This window comes from Tamandua tetradactyla, chromosome 24, assembly GCF_023851605.1.
Source record: "Tamandua tetradactyla isolate mTamTet1 chromosome 24, mTamTet1.pri, whole genome shotgun sequence".
Taxonomy (NCBI): domain Eukaryota; kingdom Metazoa; phylum Chordata; class Mammalia; order Pilosa; family Myrmecophagidae; genus Tamandua; species Tamandua tetradactyla.
In genome coordinates, this window is record NC_135350.1 from 45,471,667 (window position 1) to 45,495,810 (window position 24,144).

Consider the following 24,144-nt stretch of genomic DNA (forward strand, 5'->3'; position numbering starts at 1 on the left):
AATGTCTTCTCATGAGATTTTCCAGGAATTGTATGAAGTTCATTCTTTTATTGCCAGTTTTGGTTCTACCATTACTCATAATTGCTCCCATTTCTAAGATTCATCTAAAGTCAATTCCCTTTTTCTACTCTTGAATATTTTCAAAACCTCAAGTTTCTTAACTAGCTAATAGATGATAAAACTTAAAAATTGTTCCTTTACCCATCTTCTCATATTTGTAAGATTTCTTCTCTTTCCTTATTCAAAACATTTCCAAAATTATTCCTTCAGGATTCATTACATGTTTTCTTGGTTAATTAGGAGAAAAACTGCCACCTTTAAGCATTATCTTATATCCTTCAAACATAAGATTTCCAAATATCTAAGAAATCCAACTCACATCCTGAATGCTTCCTATCCAGATGAAATAAGTAACCAATTATGTTAGCCCTATATACACATGTAAAATAATCATCATTTTCCACTGATATTCCATTAAAGCACAAATACATATACATATACATCACACACTCCTCACATGATTAAGGCAAACATGAAAATTCTTATTTTTTATTCTCTCTTCAAAGTGTTTTCTTTTCCTTATGGCAGTTTGTGATATAGTATAGTTCAAGGCACTACATAAAACGAAGTGAAGAAAATGTTTTTATTAATCACAACATGAAATTGACATGACATTCCATTAGAATTGAACAAGGATAAATAATGCTATTATATTTCTCCTATCCTCTTCAGAGGAAAATATTACATGTTAGAGCTCTTACTGACTTTATGGACTGATTTCAGTAAAACTATTTTGTTTTTTTTAAAGCATAGAGCAATTAACATATATCTTCAAACTGTGCTAAGTAGTTAGAAAGGTAACTACAAAATCTTTAATAACTGTAGGATTAGGACTGTTTTGTTAAACATTAACAAATATTAGCTGTTATATCAATGCACCTTTTTCACTGGTAAGGCAACTGCTTGCTGTGGGTGCCATGATGAATAGTAAGTATCTTCCTAAGTAACAAATACTTGATTGATCAAGATTGAAGTGAGTTTTTGTTCCCAATTTTGCTATCTTTTGGAGCAGAAGCAAATATCTTTGTCTTGTGAACACAGAGAGGCAAATATTGTGAAATACAGCTGTTGTAATCTTCAGACAACTAGGTCAACAATTAAATGGGGCAATAGATTATTTTTAGGAATAATTCTTTTTCTTGTTATTTTTAAAATAACAAGGCTTCTGAGTAGCTTCTCAAAATTAGCTTTCCATTTTGGTACATGATCTGATAAACTTAACACATTTGATCTGTATTTTTTTTTATCTGTGTTTTAGTAATTTCTTCTATCCACTACACTTTGACTTTAATAAGGGTTAGAGTTGTGGTTTCAAACAATTTCTACATATAATACATCTTTAAATAAGCTTTCATTTCACTGAATTGAGGTTTTTTTCACTGACATAGAAGGTATTCTGAGCATACACATACATAATGTGTGTCTATATATGTATTTTTTTTTTAAGTTTTTAAGTTTCGTTTACCATTAAAATAAAACCAGACTATAGGGACAACTCTGTAAACAGTGAGAAACCTTCTCTAGGTTGAGGAAGGCAGGTACAGTTCATTGAAGGATGTGATGAGGCTGTAGTAAGTCTTTTCATCATCGGTTAATCCTGCGTTGCCAGGTCTCACCACTACAGCTACATGCACGTCCGCTTCCTCAGCAGCACTGGCCTCTGGGAAAATCAGAGTTTTTGTCAGAAACTTTAAAATATGATGTCTGAGAATTACTTCAAAGTAATCAAGGGGAAGGTGGAAAGGATTGAAACAAGTCTGGCCCCAATTTGATAACTGCTGAAGGTAGATGATGGACACAACAGAGGTTGACAATATTATTTCTCCTTTTATATGTTTCAATTTTTCATTTTTTTAAAAATACATACCTATACTTGACAAATGAACTACACTTGACAGAATGGCAGTCTATACTAGACTTCTGGCTTTCATTAAGTACTTATGAATGGGAAAGGACAGGGCCATGTCCCGTCCCAATCCTGTCTTCCATTCCTTCCCATCAGTCCTACCGAAAGCAGAGACGTTTCCTTCAGGGCATGCTGCCAGTGCTAATGCTAATTAAGTATATATGGGACAGAAAGAATCCTAGGATCAGGTTAAAGCATGTGAAATAGGACCTGTTCTCATCTCCAGACCCCACATATGAGAGACTCCCTGCCTAGACTGCCCATCTTTTTTGTCAGGCAAATTTCTACTTTTCAAAATTCAGACATGAAATATCATGTCTTCCAGAACCACTAACATCTGTCTTAGAGCATCCAGTGTGCTTCCTTAATACCCTGAGTTTACCTCTATTTATGACATAATTTGATATATTAGTACCTGTTGCCTTAACTCTTCTTAGACTGTGCATGCCTTAAAATCAGTGACCATGTGGTGGGGTAGAATTAAAAGTAAGACTAGTCAAATGAAACTAGTTAAGCTAGGTATTGCAGGGGATATCTCTAATATCCTTTGGTTTACATTCCTCTCTACTGTGTTTCCATTTGTATGATAATAGCTAATAACATATTCATTTAGCACCTACAATGTGACAGGTACTACTCTAGGACTGGAGATATAATACTGAGCAAAACAAGGCTCACTTCATGGAGCTGCAATTCTCATCAATTGTTACAACAACCCTGAGGTAGGATAAAAATACCCAAACCACATATGTGGAAACTGAGAGCTACCAAGTGGTAGATCTAAAATTTGACACGTGTCAGTCGGATTCCATGGTCTGATTTAGAGCAAAGGTTGGCAAACCATGGCAAAAGACATCTGTTTGTGTAAATAAAATTTTACTGGCTGACATGTTTCTTGAAGATGATTGTATGATAATATAGCTTTCACAATGTGACTGTGTGATTGTGAAAACCTTGTGTCTGATGTTCCTTTTATCTACCTTATTAACAGATGAGTAAAACATATGGAATAAAAATAAATAATAGGGGGAACAAATGTTAAAATAAATTTAGATTGAAATGTTAGTGATCAATGAAAGGGAGGGGTAGGGGGGATGGTAAGTATGAATTTTTTTGTTTCCTTTTTATTTCTTTTTCTGAATTGATGCAAATGCTCTAAGAAATGATCATGATGATGAATATGCAACTATGTGATGATAGTGTGAATTACTGATTATATATATAGAATGGAATGATCATAAGTTAAGAATGTTTGTGTTTGTTGTTATATTTTTTTAAAAATTTAAAAATTAATAAATTTTTTTTATTGGCTGAGAGATTTCAAAGAGTCAAGAGATTATCCTGGGCGTTATTCTTACACATTATATAGATATCCCCTTTTTAGTTTAAGGTGTATTAGAGAGGCTAGAGGGAAGTGCCTGAAACTGTAGAGCTCTGTTCCAGTAGCCATGTTTCTTGAAGATAATTGTATAATGATATAGCTTTTGCAAAGTGACTGTGTGATTGTGAAAACCTTGTGTCTGATGCTCCTTTTATTTATCTTATGGACAGATGATAAAACATACGGATTAAAAATAAATAAATAATAGGGGGAACAAATGCTAAAATAAATTGAGTAGATTGAAAAAAATTGTTATTGGAACTCAGCCATGACCATTCATTTGTATATTGTGTCTTCTGTTTTCCCTTGACAATGGAGGTCTAGACACATGGTGCCAAAACACAGGATGAGAGGTCATAGAAAAAAAGCAAGGCAGACAGCTGGCTGCCTAACCCCGTCCCAGCTACAGATGACCCCATTTCTGGCCCTCCTGCCTAACCTAATCCTAACCAGGTGTAAGACTAGTAGAAGATGAAGGGAAAGAATAAAACCTCCTGAAAGACTCCAAAGGGAGCCAATTTCTTTCTTTCTATGTTTTTTTTTTTTTGTAGGAATAAGTAGTAAAGTTTATTAAGGAGAAAAAGAGAGAGAGTACAAGTTAAAGAGGTTAATACAGACACAGCCAAGGAGGAACACAACTGAGGGAAGTGTGCTAACTTTTATAGGAAAGTATTGTTGGCAGCAGATTTCCATAATAACCTTTGAATACTAGGTGTCTTCTTTGTTCTAGAGGAGATAGCTAGCTTTGTTGTCACATACCTAAAATTTGTCTGTGGGCAAATGGTTAACAATCTTTGTAACCCTATGCTTCTTATCATTAACTAAGAGTTTGATTTGGGCCCAGAATGTTACAAGCTTTTATGGTTTGGGAGGATATCAGTGGTTTGGGGAGGTTTTTTGGCTTTCACAAATTTTTTGTCCCAGGAAATTTGCAGCTGAAGTTTGCAGTTCTGTATTAGTTCCTTTGCAGCTAGAGAAGAAACAAGGGACTTAACAATTATCTGTTAACTCTTTCAGAGTGAATAGGGAACCAGGGACTTACAGTTGTCCTATTTTATCCTGCTTTAATCCCACCCTAAAGAGTTATGCCCCTCTAATCCTAAAGAGAGGTTGAGGGATGAATTTTTTATATTTTCAGAGTTGAGAGTACATGTAGAAATGTGCATAATTGCTGACAATGTTGGAAGGGGTGAAGGATACTGGAAAACATTATGTTACAATCCACCTCATTCCATGCCCCATTCTGCCACTCCTACAATCCTTTTGCCACCTTTTCTGCATAAGTCCCTAAGCATAGGAACAGGAGGGCTCTAGGTTTATAGCTTGCAATGGTGAGAAATGTGAATACAATAGCCTTCAGGGTAAAGCAAAAAGTATGCTTTGCCCCACTTAGAGCTGCTTTGTCCCCCTGTTTATTTATATTGCCATATAATGATGTCCTGGTCACACTTGAATGTGGACAGCCAGTGTGCAGCTGAATCAGCAATTTTGGTGCCCAGGATGCCACCTTTAGTAATTATCTGTTCTAAACACATGTCTCAAATGGGCAGGTCCTGTTTAGATGTATTCCACCATGTCTAGAGACACTTGGGGCTACACGATTTTGCTCTTTGGCAAGATACAGGGAGCCATTGGCCCTAGACCCTTTCTGTCCTGGTCAGGGGCAGCCAACAGGGCTTTTGGAAGGGCTCACTCTCCCTTGGGGGCTCGACACCCTTGGGTCCAGTGTCTTGCCTTCTTATATCGTGAACAGGGCTCTGGAGGCTCTCTCCATCCTCAGGGTTCTTTATTCTTTAAGGGCACTCTTGCCTCCGCAGACTCTCCACATGAATGACAGGTTCCCAGTGGCTTCTGACCCCAAGTGGAAGATGCTGCTCTCCTGAGATCTTTTGAAATCACTCCTGCCAGGCTCGCCAGAATATGTAACTGGTGTCCTGCTGGCAGTTGTGCCAGCTGAGTCCCAAACCAGGTTCATTAGTCTCGAAATTAAAATAATTTAGAGATGAGAGGACCAGTTGGAATAAGTAGTAAAGTTTGAAGGAGAGAGAGTACACATTAGAGAGCCTAATGTAGATGTGCCCAAGGGAGGGACATGCTGCCAATTCCATTTTAAGGTCAACTTAGGGACGTGTCTCTATTCTTCAAAGTCACGAATAATTTCTGGGACTGCAATCTAAAGAGAGTGAAAAGAAAAATACCTGAAATTGTATGTGTACTATGATGGCAACTACAAAACAAATGTGGCTAGAAAGTATTATAAAGAAATTGTAACTGGTCTTAGGCAGAGGTTGCAATTATTTATGGTAACCAAAGGTTAGGGATAGAGTAAAAGTCTGGGCATCACAGGCTGAACCAAGCACACTCAGTCCCAGAATGCTCAAGAAAGGCAGACCCTGTCGGGAGCTACAATTACAAAACAGATTCCTAATCCTTACCCTACAGAGATTTAATGTCCAAAGTGCTACAGAAATTAACATACCAGATTTTTATCTCTAACAGCATCCTTTCTGTGAAATGATTCAAGAAAAGAAACTTACAGATTAAACTGGTTAAACTAGCCAGAGCAAGGCATATTTCCTTTCCAAAAGAGACATAGCAAAATTGAAGGTCTTCAAATTACCATTCCTCACAGAAACTGTCAGCACATCCCTATCCTACATAGCAACCTCTCCACCTCAGCACTCTAAGACCCTAAAAGCCATTCAAGGAGGAGCGTATAATCATACCTTTGAACAAATAAAAGGTTCTGGACAGCAATACGAGAGACAATTGTTTACAGTACTGTCATGGTTAGGGACATGTGTCAACTTGGCCAAGTTGTGGTAGCTGTTTATCTGATTGGGCAAGTACTGGCCTGTCTGTTGCAATGAGGACATTTCATAGGATTAGGTCATGATCACGTCAGCTGCATCCACAGCTGATTCCATTTGTAATCAGCCAAAGGGAGTGTCTTCTACAATTAGTGATGCTAAATCTAATCACGGGAAGCCTATTAAGGAGGACTCAGAGGAGACAGGCCCCATTCCTGCTTCGGCTGGTGAGCCTCTCCTGCAGAGTTCATCCAGACCCTCCATCGGAGTCATCGGCTTCACAGCTTGCCCTGTGGATTCTGGACTCTGCGTTCCTGCGGTCACGTGAGACACTTTTATAAATTTTATATTTGCAAGTGTTCCCTGTTGATTCTGTTTCTCTAGAGAACCCTAACTAATACAAGTACATTTACAGTTCAAAGTAGAGACCAGGTGACGTGGCTAAGGCTAGTGCTCGTTGATGGCACATCTCCTGCGGCTTGGCTACCTTGTTACACAATGAACCTGGAAGCAGAGTGTCCATGTGTCTACCTGTCTCTCTCCTTCAGAGCAGTCAGCTATGTGAATGTAAAGCTTTCCAGGATGCAGAAACAATGAGCTGACAATCTGTAAAAGCCTTGGACTTTGAAGCTGAACTAAGCCATGTTAATTCCTACTAAATCTCCTGAGTTTTCAAAACTCAAGATAACAAATGGTCATGAATCACTGCCATCTATCTAGATAAAAAATTCCAGTGTAGATTCATCAAGGACTGAAATGTAACAGATATTAATATTTACTGAATGTCTACTATTATGTGAAGTAAAATTAAGCCTATTCTACCTCCCTTTCCCTGGAAAAAATTATAACTTCTGATGACTGGAAGATTTATGCTGGTTAGTTTTTTTTTTTTCTGATGAAAAGTTTTTAATTTTTCTTGAAAGCTTTCACATATTCATGACAGTTATAAGATTTCATCTTAGTACCAATTATCTGAAGTACAATTAGTTGTTTCTTAGTAATTTGTGGCATTCTTTGGGTTTCTCTAATTCCATTTTTTTTTAACTGCGCAACAAATATGACAGATAGAAGAAGGATTCTGAACATTCAGGATATTGAAAAGGCTTTCAACCTTATGTGAATTCAACCTTCTGCTTAGTTAGCACTCACGTCTGGCTAAAGGTTTTCCCACATACACTACATTCATAGGGTTTCTCTTCTGCATGAATTCTCTGATGTTTGGTGGGGGTTGATTTTTCACAGGTTTTTCCACATTCATTACATTTATATGGTTTCTCCTGTGTGAGTTCTTTGACGTACAATGAGGTTTGACTTCACATAGATGGATTTCCCACATTCATTACATATAAAGGGTTTCTCTCCTGTGTGCATTCTTTGATGCAGTTAGGGCTGACCTGTGGCGGGGGGATTTCCGACACGCATTACATTCATAGGATTTTTCCCCCATGTGGGTTCTCTGATGTTCAGTGAGGTCTGACTTCACACAGAAAGCTTTTCCACATCATTTACATTCACAGGGTTTTACCTGTACCTACATTTGTGGTGGTTCCTAAGGTGTGGTTTTTGGCAAAAGGATTTCCCACATTGAGTACATTCATAGAATTTCTCTCCTGTGTGTGTTTTCTGATGTTGGGTGAGGTTTGACTTCTCTCAAAATATTTCCCCACATTAATCCTAATCCTAACCCTACAGAGATTTCAAAGTTCTTTTTCCTGAGTGACTTCTCTGAAGTTGGGTAAGATGTGATTTTTGCTGAAATTATTCCCATTTTCATTGTACTTATAGGGTCTTCCCCCCAAGTATACTATCTGATGTTTAAAGTGGGTTGACTTTTCCCAACTTTTGTCACTTACTCCATATTCATGGTAAATCTTTCTTGAGCAAGTTCCCTGGTGGATAATGAAAGTTGAACTGTCACAGATTTCCCCATATTCATTATATTCTAAGGATTTACTCCTGTAAGAGGTCTGTGATGTCTAAATCTTAAATTCATACAGAAGGCTTCTGACAAATATTGTACTCATATGGCTCCATTTCCAAATGAGTTCTCTGAGATTTACTGTACTTTAAATTTGGGATGAAGGCTCTTCCACATTCATTATATTTAGAGAAAATCTCTCCTATCTGAGATCTCTTATTTTTAAAACAGATTGCTTCCTTACAGAACCCTTTCCCATTTTCATTACACTAAAAAAATCAGTCAAAAATTGGCTAAGAACCCTGCTATGATTGAGGAGCATTTCTTCTGTGATTATATTTGTAAGATTTCTCTCCAGTAGGAATTTTCTCATGCCTAATATCAAGGAGCAATTTCTCACATATATTAAACTCATCAGGTCTTCTTTCTTCAATAATTGTTACTTATAATTAAGTCTGAAATATTTCTCAAAGGAACAGGGTGAATGCCCAGATTGAAATCTTTCCCTACTCTATTACCACTCTCTATACTTAATATTTTGTTATTGGTGAACACAAATTGCCAAAAATGTTCAACTAGATTCTCCTAGTTGTTCTCTATCAGGTCATCAACTTTCCAGTATTCTGAGTAGCGCTGGCTTGGGAAACCCTCCTCTAATACCCAGGGTTCTTCTTGCTCTATCTTGAAAACCACCTCTGACTTAGTAATGCAATAACCTTCTGAGATGAGATGACTGTAATTTTCCAGGATCACATCTCTGTACAGGATCTTCTAAGCCAGGTCCAGTAGATACCACTCTTCCTGGGTGAAGTCCACATACACATTCTTGAATGAAACTTGTTCCTGGCATATCTTCATTTTCTGCTCTTCCTGGAGAAGGTAGAGGTGTCCATGTCTGACTTCAATATATGTTGAGCTTAGATGTGACTGAGTCTGAGTGAATGCAAACATTTGTTTCTTATTGATTTATTACCAATTTAGGTTTTCTCTTCTTAAACTTGTCCCAAACCTTCAAATGTCACACAATTTTCGATGGCTTCAGCACACTGTCAGGACTATACACAACAAACAACAAATGAATACATAATAAATGGGAAACCAAATGGTAACTTGGGATGTGGGAATGTTAGAGCCAGGAAAGGGCCAATATCCATTTTATAAATGAGGAAATTGAAACTGGAGGGGGTCATTACTTACCCACGCTCCAGCAGCAGCAGCGTTCTGGAAGGTCTTAGGAAAACCCTTCCAGAGGGCCATGCGAGGCATACATAATAAACAAACACCACAGCAGCTCACAAGGCATAAGGCCCACAACAACCCAAAGTGGGGAGCGTGATGGTGGTCCTGTTCTTCCAGGCAGGGAAACTGAGTCCCAGGTCTGTCATTTTGCCCACCCCTGCCCCCACCTCCTGGTTACAATGTTTAAAAAACAGTTTTGCAAATTAGTATCTGCTTATATACCTATTAATTCTTACCTAACACAACAGATCAAAAGCTCAAGAGTCAGCAGCAGAGAAAATAAATAACTTACAAGCACCACCTCAGAAAAGATGTTTACCAGCTGTCTCTTTTTCTTGGGACTCTATTTCAGAAAGTCCTAATGAGCAAAAGTGACTCTACTTCTATGACAACAAACACGAAGGTATCTCATCATCCAGACTGCTGAAGCTGCCTCCAAGGGGCCTGGGATTCACATGGAACAGAGTGTCCCCCTCCCCTCCATCTGTCCTTCCCCTCCATCTGCTCTTCTCCAGCCTGTTCTCATAGGCAGTTTGTCAAGATCAGCCACATAGCATGCAAAGACCCTGTTTTAATGGTAAATGGAAGGTGTGATTTCAGCTCCAAAGAAATTTATAATCCAAGGGGATATGGAAAAAAAACAATTATGTAGAACTGCCTTTGAATACAGGTGAAAGTATAAATACAACAAAAGTAGGTTCACTGGCAGATGCACTAACCAAGGAGAGTGACCATGCAAATGCAGATGACAAGGGCCAGGTAGAATAGTTTGGGAGACTCACCAACCAGGGGCTTTCAGGTAAGAACAGTAGAGCTCTACCCGCCTTACCCCCAGCACTCTCTGCCTCCTTGCCAGCTGCTCCCTGATTCCTTATGCACTACCATTTCCTTCTGTAACTCCTTAGAGGACTCATATTCTTACAGATATCGGGGTTACATTTAATCAAAACTTGTAAATCACTTAAATTGCCAATAAAGTATACTATATATTGTTTTGTGTATTCAACCCTTTAAAGTAAAACTGAGTATACTAATGTAAAGTTTTTAAACTTTTTTTACTGGGTAAAAAAAATGTAAATCTTTAAACAGCTGAAATCTCTGCAGTGAGCCCTGAGATTCAAACCAAGAAGATCTCCTGGGGGAACTAGGACCATTTGAGGGAATGGCAGAGATGAGGCTCCTATTGATTGTGAGAAGACGCTCATCAACTGGAATGACAGGCAAAATTGCTCAAACTTTACATTGTTCTTCTTTTTTTTGTTTTCTGAACATGTGTACCCGATCTCACTACTGTTAAATGCACTTGATGCAGTTCTATTCTAACTTCATTGTCCTTATCTACCTACCCACATAACTCTTGCCTGCACACATTTCCCACAATGATCCCAAGGCCTAAAGCCTTATTTTATGTTCCCATTTTATTAGTGTGTGTGTGTGTGTGTGTGTGTAGAGTAAAGGGTGGGAACCATGGATAAGGAGTTAAAATGAGAATAATAAAAATGAAAACTGTCAAGTATTTCCAGTGAAATTCTCTACATGCAGCCTCCAAGGACTGGTAAATGGAGAGGGAGGTGGGTCAGGAGAGTCACTGTTTCTTTTTATAAAATTGTTTAATTTTTCAAGGATCCCCACAGAATCTTTCTTTAAAGAGGCAATGTGTTTATAGCATCAATCTCAATTCTTATCCTGGAATATGCATAATAAGAAGTCAGATTACTCACCTAGAGTAACGTCTGTCAGAAACAGGATGTTGTTGGTTGAACACCCAATACTGTCTGCAATCTTTCGGTAACTCTCACTCTCTACTTTGTGTCCAATCTTGGTATCAAAGTGACCATCAACAAGCTGAACAAAGAGAGGGATTGTGGAAAAGCTGATGATGCAAATATGTTTAATGATCTTGACTACTTAGTCTCCCATCCCTTATCTCTGAAATACATGATGGTCAGTGACTTCATTCAGACAAATATTTACTGAAACTCAACTTAATAGAGAACATTATGGAGTCTACAAAAAGTAAATTAAAAGTAAGATTTTATAGCAATAAGCATTTAGAAGAAAATTATTGCCTCAATGTATTTAAGATCATCTTATAATCTACCTAATTTTCAATTGCATTAATTTCATTTTCAAAATCTTTTAAAATATGCATATTCTATTTTCTATCCTTAATAAATACTATCTGTACTCAAAATACTTACTGAATTGGATTTCAATCCTGGTAAAAGGTTCTGAATATTGTTCTTTTTCTTACAGAATGAAAAGATTTCGTCTAACCCGCCTCAGTAATAAGTTACTACTTTATTTTCAAGAAACTTTTATTTTCCAATAATACATTTCTAAATTCTACCCAAGAGCCAGTATATGCCCTTGCCTTCTTAAAAATAACTAGGGTTAAATGTATAATTTGCTAATTTAATCGACAATAATTAAAACAAGTCCATATTTAGGATTAGTAATATAATACAATCTTTTGAATGTTTTCAAAACTTTTCACAAACTAAAAGCAAGCCTAGTCACTCAAACACAAATAAAGCTAATAGTAACATCATGACATAGTAGGGGCTCATTAATTTTTCTAAAAAATTAGTTGGCTGAGTTACCTATTGTATATCATTAAGTTGGGCCTGTGTTCACCTAACATTTATTTTGAAAGTCCTAAATTTGTTCCTTCTTCCACTGACCACTTTACCACTGTCCAGGGGTAGAAGAGGGAGACAACTGGGAATTTCCTCATGTGCAATGAATATAATAGGTGGCCTTAACTTATCACTGTATCTAATAATGTACCCAGTTCTCTTATATAATAATGCTGTTTCTGCTGAAATAAAATCTGTATCTCTCCAAAGGACCAGAAACAAATAAACCTGCCTTGTACTCTGCTGCCGTTAGGAAGTCTGCATGTACGCCTTAGGACAGTTATATGTGCACCATCCTATTTTACATATTACTTGATTTTAAACAACTAAAAGAAGCATTCGTTAGTTTTCTTTGGGTTGAAGATTTTCTAATACTGGCAAAGATCTTGGATTCACATGCTAGCTCATGTCTTTTTAGCTGTATTTTACATATATATATAAAGTAGCTGATTATAGTACTACCCTCATCAGTCACTTAAGGCTGATGTTTAATGCAGACTCCTCGACTGCTGAATCAGATATTCTAGGTAGCGGGGGCCCAGGAATCTGCATTTTGAACAAGCTCTCAGGTGATCCTTAAATATAACAAAGTTTGAGAACATCTAATCCAAAGGCTAGGACTCCAGAGAACACTTCACCCTTCCCTATAATGTATTTCCCAGTTTTTCGACTTCTCTTTATGATTTACTTGGCATATATAAATACCATTATCTGAATGTGCATATGGCTTATAACTACAGTACATTCTTTTAACATTTCAGGCCTTTGACAGTGTCAAAAAGCAAAGTAATCAAGTGACCTACCTCAAGAATATCTCCCTCTGTAGAATACCCAAATAACAGTTTCTGTGCTTCTACACTCCCTGAAGAATAGATATACACCTTCATTCCAGCCTCTCTCCATTTCTTAACTGCTGGAACTACATCCTCAAAGAACCTAGAGGGAAGACCATCAAATTACAAATGCAGGAACACGTCATCTAGTCAGATGAAAACAGTCAAAATATATACCAAAATTTTCTCTATTTGTGTCCACAAATGGCCTTTGTAAGAAGCAACCTCTAGGAGACTGTGAACTCTTGCAGTTCTAATAAGCTTATTACCAGAGTTGCAGGATCACAGTATATTTGAAGCAACAATTTAAGCAGAGAGAATAGTTTTGATAGACAGTCAGTAATGACAATAAAAAGTGCTCACAGATAAAGGGATTAAATAAAGTGATTTTAAAAAATTGCAAAAGAACTAAAAAAGAAGCCAACAATAATTTTGTAGTATTAAATAATCTTTGATGTTAACTTATGACCACAAAAGGTTAATTTGTGTATAGTGTGCTTTAAGAAAGAGTTTGGGGGCTTAAAACTATAAACCTCTGATTATTCAAAAAGCTGAGCTACATTTTGTAAGAACTAAGAAAACCTTAAGTTTCATTATATAAGGAAAAAATTATGTAACAAGTCAGGAGAATTAAACCACCTCACATTAGCTAATCAGCAAACAATGTCTGGTTCGCTTGATTCCTGGCACTTGGTATTTACCAGTGTCTTCTATATTCAGTAGTGGAAAAAATGTTACAGGAGATGAGTGAAAAGAGAAGCACAGGAAACCTGGGGTGTGGAAGAAGTCACCTTTAAAAGACTAACTGGAAAACATGTTTTGTCTCAGAGGTTTCTATTAATTAAGAAGTTTTAAGAGGTGGAAGAGGTGCCAAGATGGTGGCTTAGGAAGATGTAGGATTTAGTTAGTCCTCCAGAATAGCTACTAAATAACCAGGAAGAGTACAGAACAACTCCTGGGGTCACGTCAGTGACCAAACACAAGCATATCAAAGTTTGGACCAGGTGGACCGACTGCGAGCACCCCCAGAACTGTGAGTTCCCCAAACTACGGCGGTGGGTGCCCCTCCCTGATAGACTGCTTCCCAGAGGGCAAAGGAAAGAGGCTTTACCAGCAGCAGGGACTGAGCAGAACTAAGCTTCAAGTGTGGAATCAATTCATAAATTCTGACTACTAAATATAGGCCCCCGGCTGAGGTGAACCTGGTCAAAGCAGAGGTCACGGATTTTGGCCTGGCTCCAAGGTGGCAGGGCTGACAGAAAAAGAAAAAAAGAAAAGAAACAGAGGTTTTTCTGGGTGTGTTTCTACAAAGGCTTGACTGCCTTTGGATACAGCAGCAGGACTTCTCAGGCTGCTACTGCCCCAGACATAGGCAGAAACAAGCTCGTTTGAGAGCTTGTCTGGAGCCTGTGCCTTTCCCAGGGGAGGGGTGAGGCACAACTCAGCTGAAATCCTTCCCACAAGAAATTCAGGCACCAGGGCTTGGTAATTTGAAGTCATCAAAACCAGCCTACAACCTCTCCTCTGTCTCCACAAAGCCCCAGCAGGGAGAGTCAGCCAAAGTTAAAGGTATAGCATCATCTTATGCCGGTGGGTCCTGCAGGCAGACAAGTACCACATACTGGGCAGGATAAGAAAAACACAGCCCAGAGACTTCACAGGAAAGTCTTTCAATCTGCTGGGTCTCACCCTCAGGGAAAACTGACGCAGGTGACCCTTTCCTCCTAACAGGAGGCCAGTTTGGTATGGGAAAATCAGCTGGCGTCTATAATACCTAAGCAGACACTCCTAAGGGTGGGGGAAAAACGCACCATATAGGTAGGGCAAGAAACAAGAAAACAAAAACTGACAAATTATCCTCCATTAAACAAAACCTAAGCTAGTGGTCCAGAAAAAGCTGAACTGAATGTCAAAGAACAGATAAGACAACAAATTCATGCAGCAAGAAAACCGTAAGTAAAAGAAGTGAAAACAATCTCCAGAATAAACTAATAAAGGTAATTAAATGCCTAGATGCCAGCAAAAAATAACAAATTAAGAAAACTAAAGAGATGGCCCAGTCAGAGAAAGGAACCAACAATTCAAACGACATACAGGAGTTGAAACAGTTAATTCAGAATGCTCAAACAGACATGGAAAACCTCATCAAAAATCAAATCAATGAATTGAGGAAGGATATAAAGAAGGCAAGGAATGAACAAAAAGAAGAAATCAAAAGTCTGAAAAAACAAATCACAGAACTTATGGGAATGAAAGGCACAGTAGAAGAGATGAAAAAAACAATGGAAACCTACAATGGTAGATTTTGAGAGGCAGAAGATAGGATTAGTGAACTGGAGAATGGAACATCTGAAATCCAACAAGCAAAAGAAAATTAGGGAAAAAAATGGAAAAATATGAGTAGGGACTTGGAATTGAATGCCAATATGAAGTGCAGGAATATACGTGTTGTGGGTGTCCCAGAAGGAGAAGAGAAGGGAAAAGGAGGAGAAAAACTAATGGAGACATTGAAATTTTCCCAACTCTTATAAAAGACTTAAAATTACAGATCCAAGAAGTGCAGCGTATCCCAAAGAGAATAGATCCAAATAAATGCACTCCAAGACATTTACTAATCAGAATGTCAGAGGTCAAAGAGAAAGAGAGAATCTTGAATGCAGCAAGAGAAAAGCATTCCATCATGTACAAGGGAAGCCCAATAAGACTATGTGTAGATCTATCAGCAGAAACCATGGAGGTGAGAAGACAAGGGATGATATATTTAAATCAGTAAAGGAGAAAAACTGTCAACCAAGAATTCTATATCCAGCAAAATTGTTCCTCAAAAATTAGAGAGAAATGACAACATTTTCAGACAAAAAAATCACTGAGAGAATTTGTGACCAAGAGACTAGCACTGCAAGAAATACTAAAGGGAGCAATAGAGACAGATATGAAAAGACAGGAGAGAGAGGTGTGGAGAAAAGTGTAGAAAGGAAGACTATCAGTAAAGGTAAAAAGAAGGAAAGTTAGATATGACATATAAAATACAAAAGGCAAAATGGTAGAAGAAAGTACTACCCGTACAGTAATAACACTAAATGTTAATGGATTGAACCACCCAATCAAAAGACATAGACTGGCAGAATGGATTAAAAAACAGGATCCTTCTATATGCTGTCTACAGGAAACACATCTTAGACCCAAAGATAAACAAAGGTTGAAAGTGAAAGGTTGGGAAAAGATATTTCATGCAAATAACAACCAGAAAAGAGCAGGAGTAGCTATACTAATATCCAACAAATTAGACTTCAAATGTAAAACAGTTAAAAGAGACAAAGAAGGATACTATCTACTAATAAAAGGAACAATTCAACAAGAAGACATAACAATCATAGATATTTATGCACCGAGCCAGAATGCTTTAAAATACATGAGGCAAGCTTTAAGACAAGATAAACTTATGAAGCATGTAATAACATGGATGGACCTAGAGAATATTATGCTGAGTGAGTCCAGCCAAAAACTAAAGGACAAATACTGCATGGTCCCACTGATGTGAACGGACATTCGAGAATAAACTTGAAATATGTCATTGGTAACAGAGTCCAGCAGGAGTTAGAAACAGGGTAAGATAATGGGTAATTGGAGCGGAAGGGATACAGACTGTGCAACAGGACTAGATACAAAAACTCAAAAATGGACAGCACAATAATACCTAATTGTAAAATAATCATGTTAAAACACTGAATGAAGCTGCATCTGAGCTATAGGGTTTTTGTTTTGTTTTGTTTTTTACTATTATTACTACTTTTATTTCTTTTCTCTATATTAACATTTTATATCTTTTTCTGTTGTGTTGCTAGTTCCTCTAAACTGATGCAAATGTACTAAGAAACGATGATCATGCATCTATGTGATGATGTTAAGAATTACTGAGTGCATATGTAGAACGGTATGATTTCTAAATGTTGTGTTAATTTCTTTTTTTTTTCTTTCTTTCCATTAAAAAAAAAAAAAAATACATGAGGCAAACCCTGAAAACCCTGAAAAGAGAAATAGACACTTCTACCATAATAGTTGGAAATTTCAATTCACCACTCTCATCAATGGACAGAACATCATGACAGAGTTCAATAAATTTGAGTAATACAATAAATGAGCTAGACTTAACAGACATTTATGGAACATTACACCCCACAACAGCAGGATACACCTTTTTCTGAAGTGCTCATGGATCATTCTCAAGGATAGACCATATGCTGTGTCACAAAGCAAGTCTCAATAAATTTTAAAAGATTGAAATCATACAAAACACTTTCTCAGATTATAAATGAATGAAGGTAGAAATCAATAATAGGCAGAGTGCCAGAAAATTCACAAATATGTGGAAGCTCAATAACACACTATTAAACAACCACTGGGTGAAGGAAGAAATCACAAGAAAAATTAGTAAATATCCGGAGGCAAATGAAAATGAATACACAACATATCAATACTTATGGGATGCAGCAAAGGCAGTGCTAAGAGGGAAATTTATTGCCCTAAATGCCTATATCAAAAAAGAATGGGCAAAAATTGAGGAATTAACTGTCCACTTGGAAGAACTAGAGAAAGAACAGCAAACTAACCCCAAAGCAAGCAAAACAAAAGAAATAATGAAGATTAGAGCAGAAATGAATGAAATTGGGATCATGAAAACAACTGAGAAAATCAACAAAATCAAAGATGGTTCTATGAGAAAATCAATAAGATTGATGGACCCTTAGCAAGATTGACAAAAAGAAGAGAGAGGACACAAATAAATATAAGATCAGAAATAGAAGAGGAGACATAACCACTGACTCCACAGAAATAAAGGAAGTAATGACAGCATACTATGAACAACTTCATGCTAATAAATACGACAATGTAGATGAAATGGACTACTTTCTAGAAAGGCATGAACGACCAACTTTGATTCAAGAAGAAATAGATGACCGCAACAAACCAATCACAAGTAAAAAAATTGCATCAGTCATTAAGAAGCTCCCCCAAAAGAAAAGTCCAGGACCAGATGGCTTCACATGTGAATTCTACCAAACATTCCTGAAAGAATTATTATTAATCCTGCTCAAAAACTCTTCAAAAAATTTGAAGAGGAAGGAAAGCTACCTAACCCATTCTACAAAACCAACATCACCCTCATACCAAAGCCAGATGAAGATATTACAAAAAAAGAAAACTACAGACCAATCTCTCTAATGAATATAGATGGAAAAATCCTCAACAAAATTCTAGCAAATCGAATCCAGAACCAAATTAAAAGAATTATACATCATGACTAAGTAGGATTCATCCTAGGTATGCAAGGATGGTTAAACATAAGAAAATCAATCAATGTAATACACCATATCAACAAATCAAAGCAGAAAACCACATGATCATCTCGATTGATGCAGAAAAGGCATTTGACAAAATTCAACATCCTTTCCTGTTAAAAACACGTCAAAGGATAGGAATAGAAGGTAACTTCCTCAACATGATAAAGGGAATATACGAAAAACTCACAGCTAAACTGAAAACCTCCCCCTAAGATTAGGAACAAGACAAGGATGTCCACTATCACCACTGTTATTCAACACTGTGTTGGAAGTTCTAGCCAAAGCATTAGACAAGAAAAAGAAATACAAGGCATCAAAATTGGAAAGGAAGAAGTAAAATTCTCACTGTTTCCAGATGATATGATACTATATGTCGAAACCCCCGGAAAATCCACAGCAAAACTACTAGAGCTAATAAATGAGTACAACAAAGTGGCAAGTTACAAGATCAACATTCAAAAATCTATGGTGTTTCTATACATTAGTAATGAACAATCTCAGTGGGAAATCAAGAAAAGAATTCCATTTTACAATTGCAACCAAAAAAATAAAATATTTAGGAATAAATTTAACTAAAAAGACAAAAGACGTATAGAAAGAAATCTACAAGAAATTGTTAAAAGAAATCACAGAAAACCTAAACAGACGAAGGGCATACCGTGTTCATGGATTAAAAGACTAAATATAGTTAAGATGTCAATTCTACCTAAATTGTTTGACAGATTCAATGCAATACCAATTAAAATCCCAACAACTTACTATTCGGAAATAGAAAAACCAATAACCAAATTTATCTGGAAGGGCAGGGTACCCCAAATAGCTAAAAGTATCCTGAGAAAGAAAAATGAAGTCAGAGGTCTCATGCTACCTGACTTTAAGGTGTATTATGAAGCTACAGTGGCCAAAACAGCATGCTACTGTCATAAAGACAGATATACTGACCATTGGAATAGAATAGAGTGTTCAGAAACAGACCCTCTCATCTATGGACAACTGATCTTTGATCAGGCAGTCAAGCCAACTCACCTGGGACAGAAATAGCTCTTCAATAAATGGTGTAGAGAACTGGATATCCATATGGCAAAGAATGAAAGAGGACCCATATCTCACACCTTATACAAAAATTCACTCAAAATGGATCAAAGACCTAAACATTAGATCTAAGACCATAAAACTGTCCGAAGAAAATGTAGAAATATCTTATAAATCTTATACTAGGAGGCAGTTTCCTAGACCTTACACCCAAAGCAAGAGCATTGAAGAAAGAAAGAAAGAAATGGGAACTCCTCAAAATTAAACACTTTTGCGTATCAAAGAACTTCGTCAAGAAAGTAAAAAGACAGCCTATACAATGGGAGACAATATCTGGAAACAATACATCAGATAAAGGTCTAGTATCCAGAATTTATAAAGAGATTGTTCAACTCAACAACAAAAAGACAGTCAACCCAATTACAAAATGGGAAAAAGACTTGAACACACACTTCTCAGAAGAGGAAATACAAATGGCCAAAAGGCACATGAAGAGATGCTCAACTTCCCTGGCTATTAGAGAAATGCAAATCAAAACTACAATGAGATATCATCTCACACCCACCAGAATGGCCATTATCAATAAAATAGAAAATGACAAGTGCTGGAGAGGATGTGGAGAAAGAGGCACACTTATCCACTGTTGGTGGGAATGTCAAATGGTACAACTGCTGTGGAAGGCAGTTTGACGGTTCCTCAAAAAGCTAAATATACAACTGCCATATGACCCAGCAATACCATTGCTAGGTATCTACTCAGAGGATATGAGGGCAAGGACACAAATGGACATTTGCACACCAATGTTTATAGCAGCATTATTTACAATTGCCGAGGGATGGAAACAGCCAAAATGTCCATCAACAGACGAGTGGCTAAACAAACTGTGGCATATACACACGATGGAATATTAAGCGGCTGTAAAACAGAGTAAAGTTATGAAGTATGTAACAACATGGATGGACCTTAAGGACATTATGCTGAGTGAGATTAGCCAGAGACAAAAGGACAAATACTGTATGGTCTCACTGATATGAACTGACATTAGTGAATAAACTTGGAGAATTTCACTGGTAACAGAGACCATCAGGGTAAGATATTGGGTAATTGGAGCTGAAGGGATACAGATTGTGCAACAGAATTGAATGTAAAAACTCAGAAATGGACAGCACAATACTACCTAACTATAATACAATTATGTTAAAACACTGAATGAAAGTGAATGTGAGAATGATAGAGGGAGGAGGGCTGGGTGCACAAATGATATCAGAAAGAAAGATAGATGATAAAGACTGAGATGGTATAATCTAGGAATGCCTAGAGTGTATAATCATAGTGACTAAATGTACAAATTTTTAAAATGTTTTTGCATGAGGAAGAACAAAGGAATGTCATTACTGCAGGATGCTGAAAATAGATGAAAACTTATGTGTGAGACTAAAGCAAAGAATGTTTATTTGGTACAAAATTTATATTTTGACTAGTGCATTTCCTAATATAACTTATGCAGACAGTTTAATTGAACACCATAAGTACATGGAACCTTGAGTGGGACGTGAGATTTTGTTGGTTCATCCAGAGTGATGTCCCAATAAATCCCAGAGTGATTTGAACACTGAATAAAAAAGTATTTGGAAAGTCCCCTTCGGAGAATGGCAAGAAAGGGGGAAAATTGAAGTTCCCCAAGTTGAATTCTTGATATTCTCACAAGCAGTGTCGACAAACAAAGCTATAAGACTGAGCCCCCAATCTTGGGGTTTTTTTATATGAAACTTAACCCCACAAAGGATAGGTCAAGCTTACTTAAAATTAGGCCTAAGAGTCACCCCCAAGAGAACCTCTTTTGTTGCTCAGATGTGGCCTCTCTCTCCAACCAACACAACAATCAAACTCACCACTCTCCTCCTGTCTACATGGGACATGACTCCCAGGGGTGTGGACCTTCCTGGGACAGAAATCTTAGAATGAGCTGAGACTCAGCATCAAGGGATTGAGATAACCTTCTTGACTAAAAGGGGGAAGAGTGAAATGAGGCAAAATAAAGTGTCAATAGCTGAGAGATTCCAAACAGAGTTGAGAGGTTATCCTGGAGGTTATTCTTACGCATTAAATAGATATCACCTTGTTAGTCAAGAAGTAATGGAGTGGCTGGAGGGAAGTGCCTGAAATTGTAGAGCTGTGTTCCAGTAGTCATGTTTCTTGAAGATGATTGTATAATGATATAGCTTTCACAATGTGACCGTGTAATTGTGAAAACCTTGTGTCTGATGCTTCTTTTATCTACCTTATCAACAGACAAGTAAAACATATGGAATAAAGATGAATAATGGGGGAACAGATGTTAAAATAAATTTAGGTTGAAATGCTGTGATCGGTGAGGGCGAGGGGTGGGGGGTATGGTATGTGTGAATTTTTTTGTTTTTTTTTAATTTCTTTTTCTGAATAGATGCAAATGTTCCAAGAAATGATCATGATGATGAACATGCAACTATGTGATGATATTATGAATTATTGATTATATATGTAGAATGGAATGATCAAAAGTAAGAATGTTTGCGTTTGGCGTTTTTTGGTATTTTAAAAAATATTTAAAAATTAATAAAAATAAATTAAATAAATAAATTTAGTTTGAATGCTAGTGATCAATGAAAGGGTAAAGGGTATGGTATGTATGAATTTTTTCTGTTTTCTTATTTATTTTTCTGAATAGATGCAAATGTTTCAAGAAATGATCATGATGAATATGCAACTATGTGATGATATTGTGAATTTCTGATTATATATGTAGAACGGAATGATCAAAAGTTAAGAATGTTTGCATTTGGTGTTTTTTGGTATTTTAAAAAAAATTAAGTTAAAAAAAAAAAGTTTTTAGAGTCAAAAGCCTTAGTGTCAGAGTATAAATATTTGGGTAACTCAAATTTCTAAACATGTTTGAGATTCTTCCTGTCCATTTTAATTGCTAAATGAATTGAACATGCTATTTTTTGAAAGACAATTATCAAAAAAAGAAATAATCACTATTATATGGTTAACAAAATATGTACTGAGAGTACACAGATGTGTGAGAAAGTGCATATGAAATCATGCTAAACAAAAAAAGCAGAGCGTAATATACAATATATTCACTGACTTCAAAGTTTTTTACACTTATGTTTATAAATACAATAGTTACCAATAAAATTTTATGTAAATCATTGATGTTTTAAGGAAAAAATTATCTTTTTAAGTTTTATTATTTTAGAGATAAGAAATGTAGAAAATGTTCTGAATAAAATTTAGGGTAGCAACCTTCCCTCCTTCTCTACAATCTACAGGGGTATAGGCTTCTGAGCAGTAAAAGGAAATAGTGTTACTGATGTCAGTGGCCTTCTCCGTTAATAGTTTGGGGAGGAAAAAAAAGAGTGAGAACTGCTGTTGCAGAATATTCTTATATTCTGACTAAATGTTCCAAGAGTTCCTGTGTGGTGTATGTCAGGTTCTAATACACTGCTTCTCTTCTCACCACCTCCAGAGTCCTAATTTCCAGTGACAAGCAGTTCTCTTTCCTTTAGTAAAACTACCAAATGTAGAAATGGTTACACCACAGAATTCTAGGCTAAGAACTTAAAGAAATTTACATAGAAAGATCAATAGTAAATCAGACTCCAAGCAATTGTCAGTCAGCACTGGCATTCAGTTAAGTATGTTATGTAAGTACCATTCAGTGATTTCTTTGAAGGTTTCCTATTCTGATCTTCTGTGGTAAACATGCATTTGCTAAGTTATAGAAAGCATATATCTCTTGGAATTATATACTTATAGCTGAGACCACTTTGATCCACATTAATGGGATATACCTACTCAAATGTGGAAACTGATAACATGGCTATTTTCTACAGATGTTTCTTTATTATTTTTTGTAAAATAAAGGTGATTTTCATCTGGGTAAGCCTTAGCTATGTGACCCTGGGACAGTTACTTAACCTCGCTTTGCCCCATGTTTACAATGGGGATGGTTATAGTACCTCATAGGGTCATTAAGGAGTAAATGGAAAGCATTTAAAACTGTGCCTGGTTATTAACATTAGTGTCACTAAAGTTGGTATAAACTCCCCACTGCTAGATATGACTGGAAAAAAAAAAAAAAAAAACTGTGCCTGGAATAAGGTAAGCACTACATAAATGTTAGTTGCTAATGATTTTTTTTTTAATTTATAAAGAAATCTGTTTTGAAGACTCTTTGTGAAGTAAAATGCTTTATTTACTGGAAGTAATTTTAAATTCTATAATATTCTCTGGACTTTTCTGAACATATACTTATTTACATACATATGTACTACTGAAACTGCTAATAAATGATGCAGTGATCTTTGTAATTGTTGCCAAAGTTTGAACGTAAGAGGCCAAGAAACTCTTGACTTTATACATTTTTAGAAGTGTCCCCTAAAAAATCACACTCCTACTGATGAAATACTCCAATATAAAATCCCAAGCATCAGATCTTAATTTGAACTTTATGCATATACAACTGAACTTGTTCACTTTGGGATCTTCTCTTCTCAACTGAATTTAATCAATTTCATTCTCACTGAATTAATAGACATTCCAAATAGAAATAAATACATGTAGCCCTCTTTGTACTAATAGAAGGAAAAAGATCAACAAGTTCAAAAATAGTACATATAATTTAAATTGTGTTACTTTGCACTTACGGAGATAAGATTTTTTTCCACGATGAATGCACAGATTGTTATTGCTCAAAGTGGGCTTAGAAGTCTGAAATAATTTATTCCAAGCCCCTGGTTTTATAAACAAGGAACCAAGATTAAAAGAATTAAGATTTAACTAACTATTGGAAACAATCTTCTAGCGCTACTATTTTGAGTTTTATAGAAAGTGAACTAGCTAAGATTCCTAGATCATTGGCCTATCCTGAAATTAAAATGCATTCTTTAAAAGGTGGAATCTCCTTATAAAGTATATAAAGGAGTAACATCTCATTTGA

General features: G+C 36.5%; 1 protein-coding gene and 1 pseudogene across 3 annotated transcripts in view; both read right to left on the minus strand.

Annotated features, from left to right (window-relative positions):
• Positions 1-24,144, minus strand: part of ENOPH1 (enolase-phosphatase 1) — a 156,292-nt gene that overhangs the window by 68,380 nt on the left and 63,768 nt on the right. The window contains exons 4-6 of one of the 3 annotated variants that reach the window (XM_077143026.1): positions 12,757-12,889; positions 11,036-11,159; positions 410-1,720 (exon numbers count right to left, since the gene is read on the minus strand). In XM_077143026.1, coding sequence (XP_076999141.1) covers positions 1,581-1,720; positions 11,036-11,159; positions 12,757-12,889 — 397 coding nt within the window. In that variant the 3' untranslated portion in view covers positions 410-1,580. Of the gene's footprint in view, positions 1-409; positions 1,721-11,035; positions 11,160-12,756; positions 12,890-24,144 lie in introns of those variants that run through there. The other 2 variants (XM_077143024.1, XM_077143025.1) reach the window with 2 other exon arrangements.
• LOC143668316 (zinc finger protein 248 pseudogene) lies at positions 1,732-11,023 on the minus strand (annotated as a pseudogene).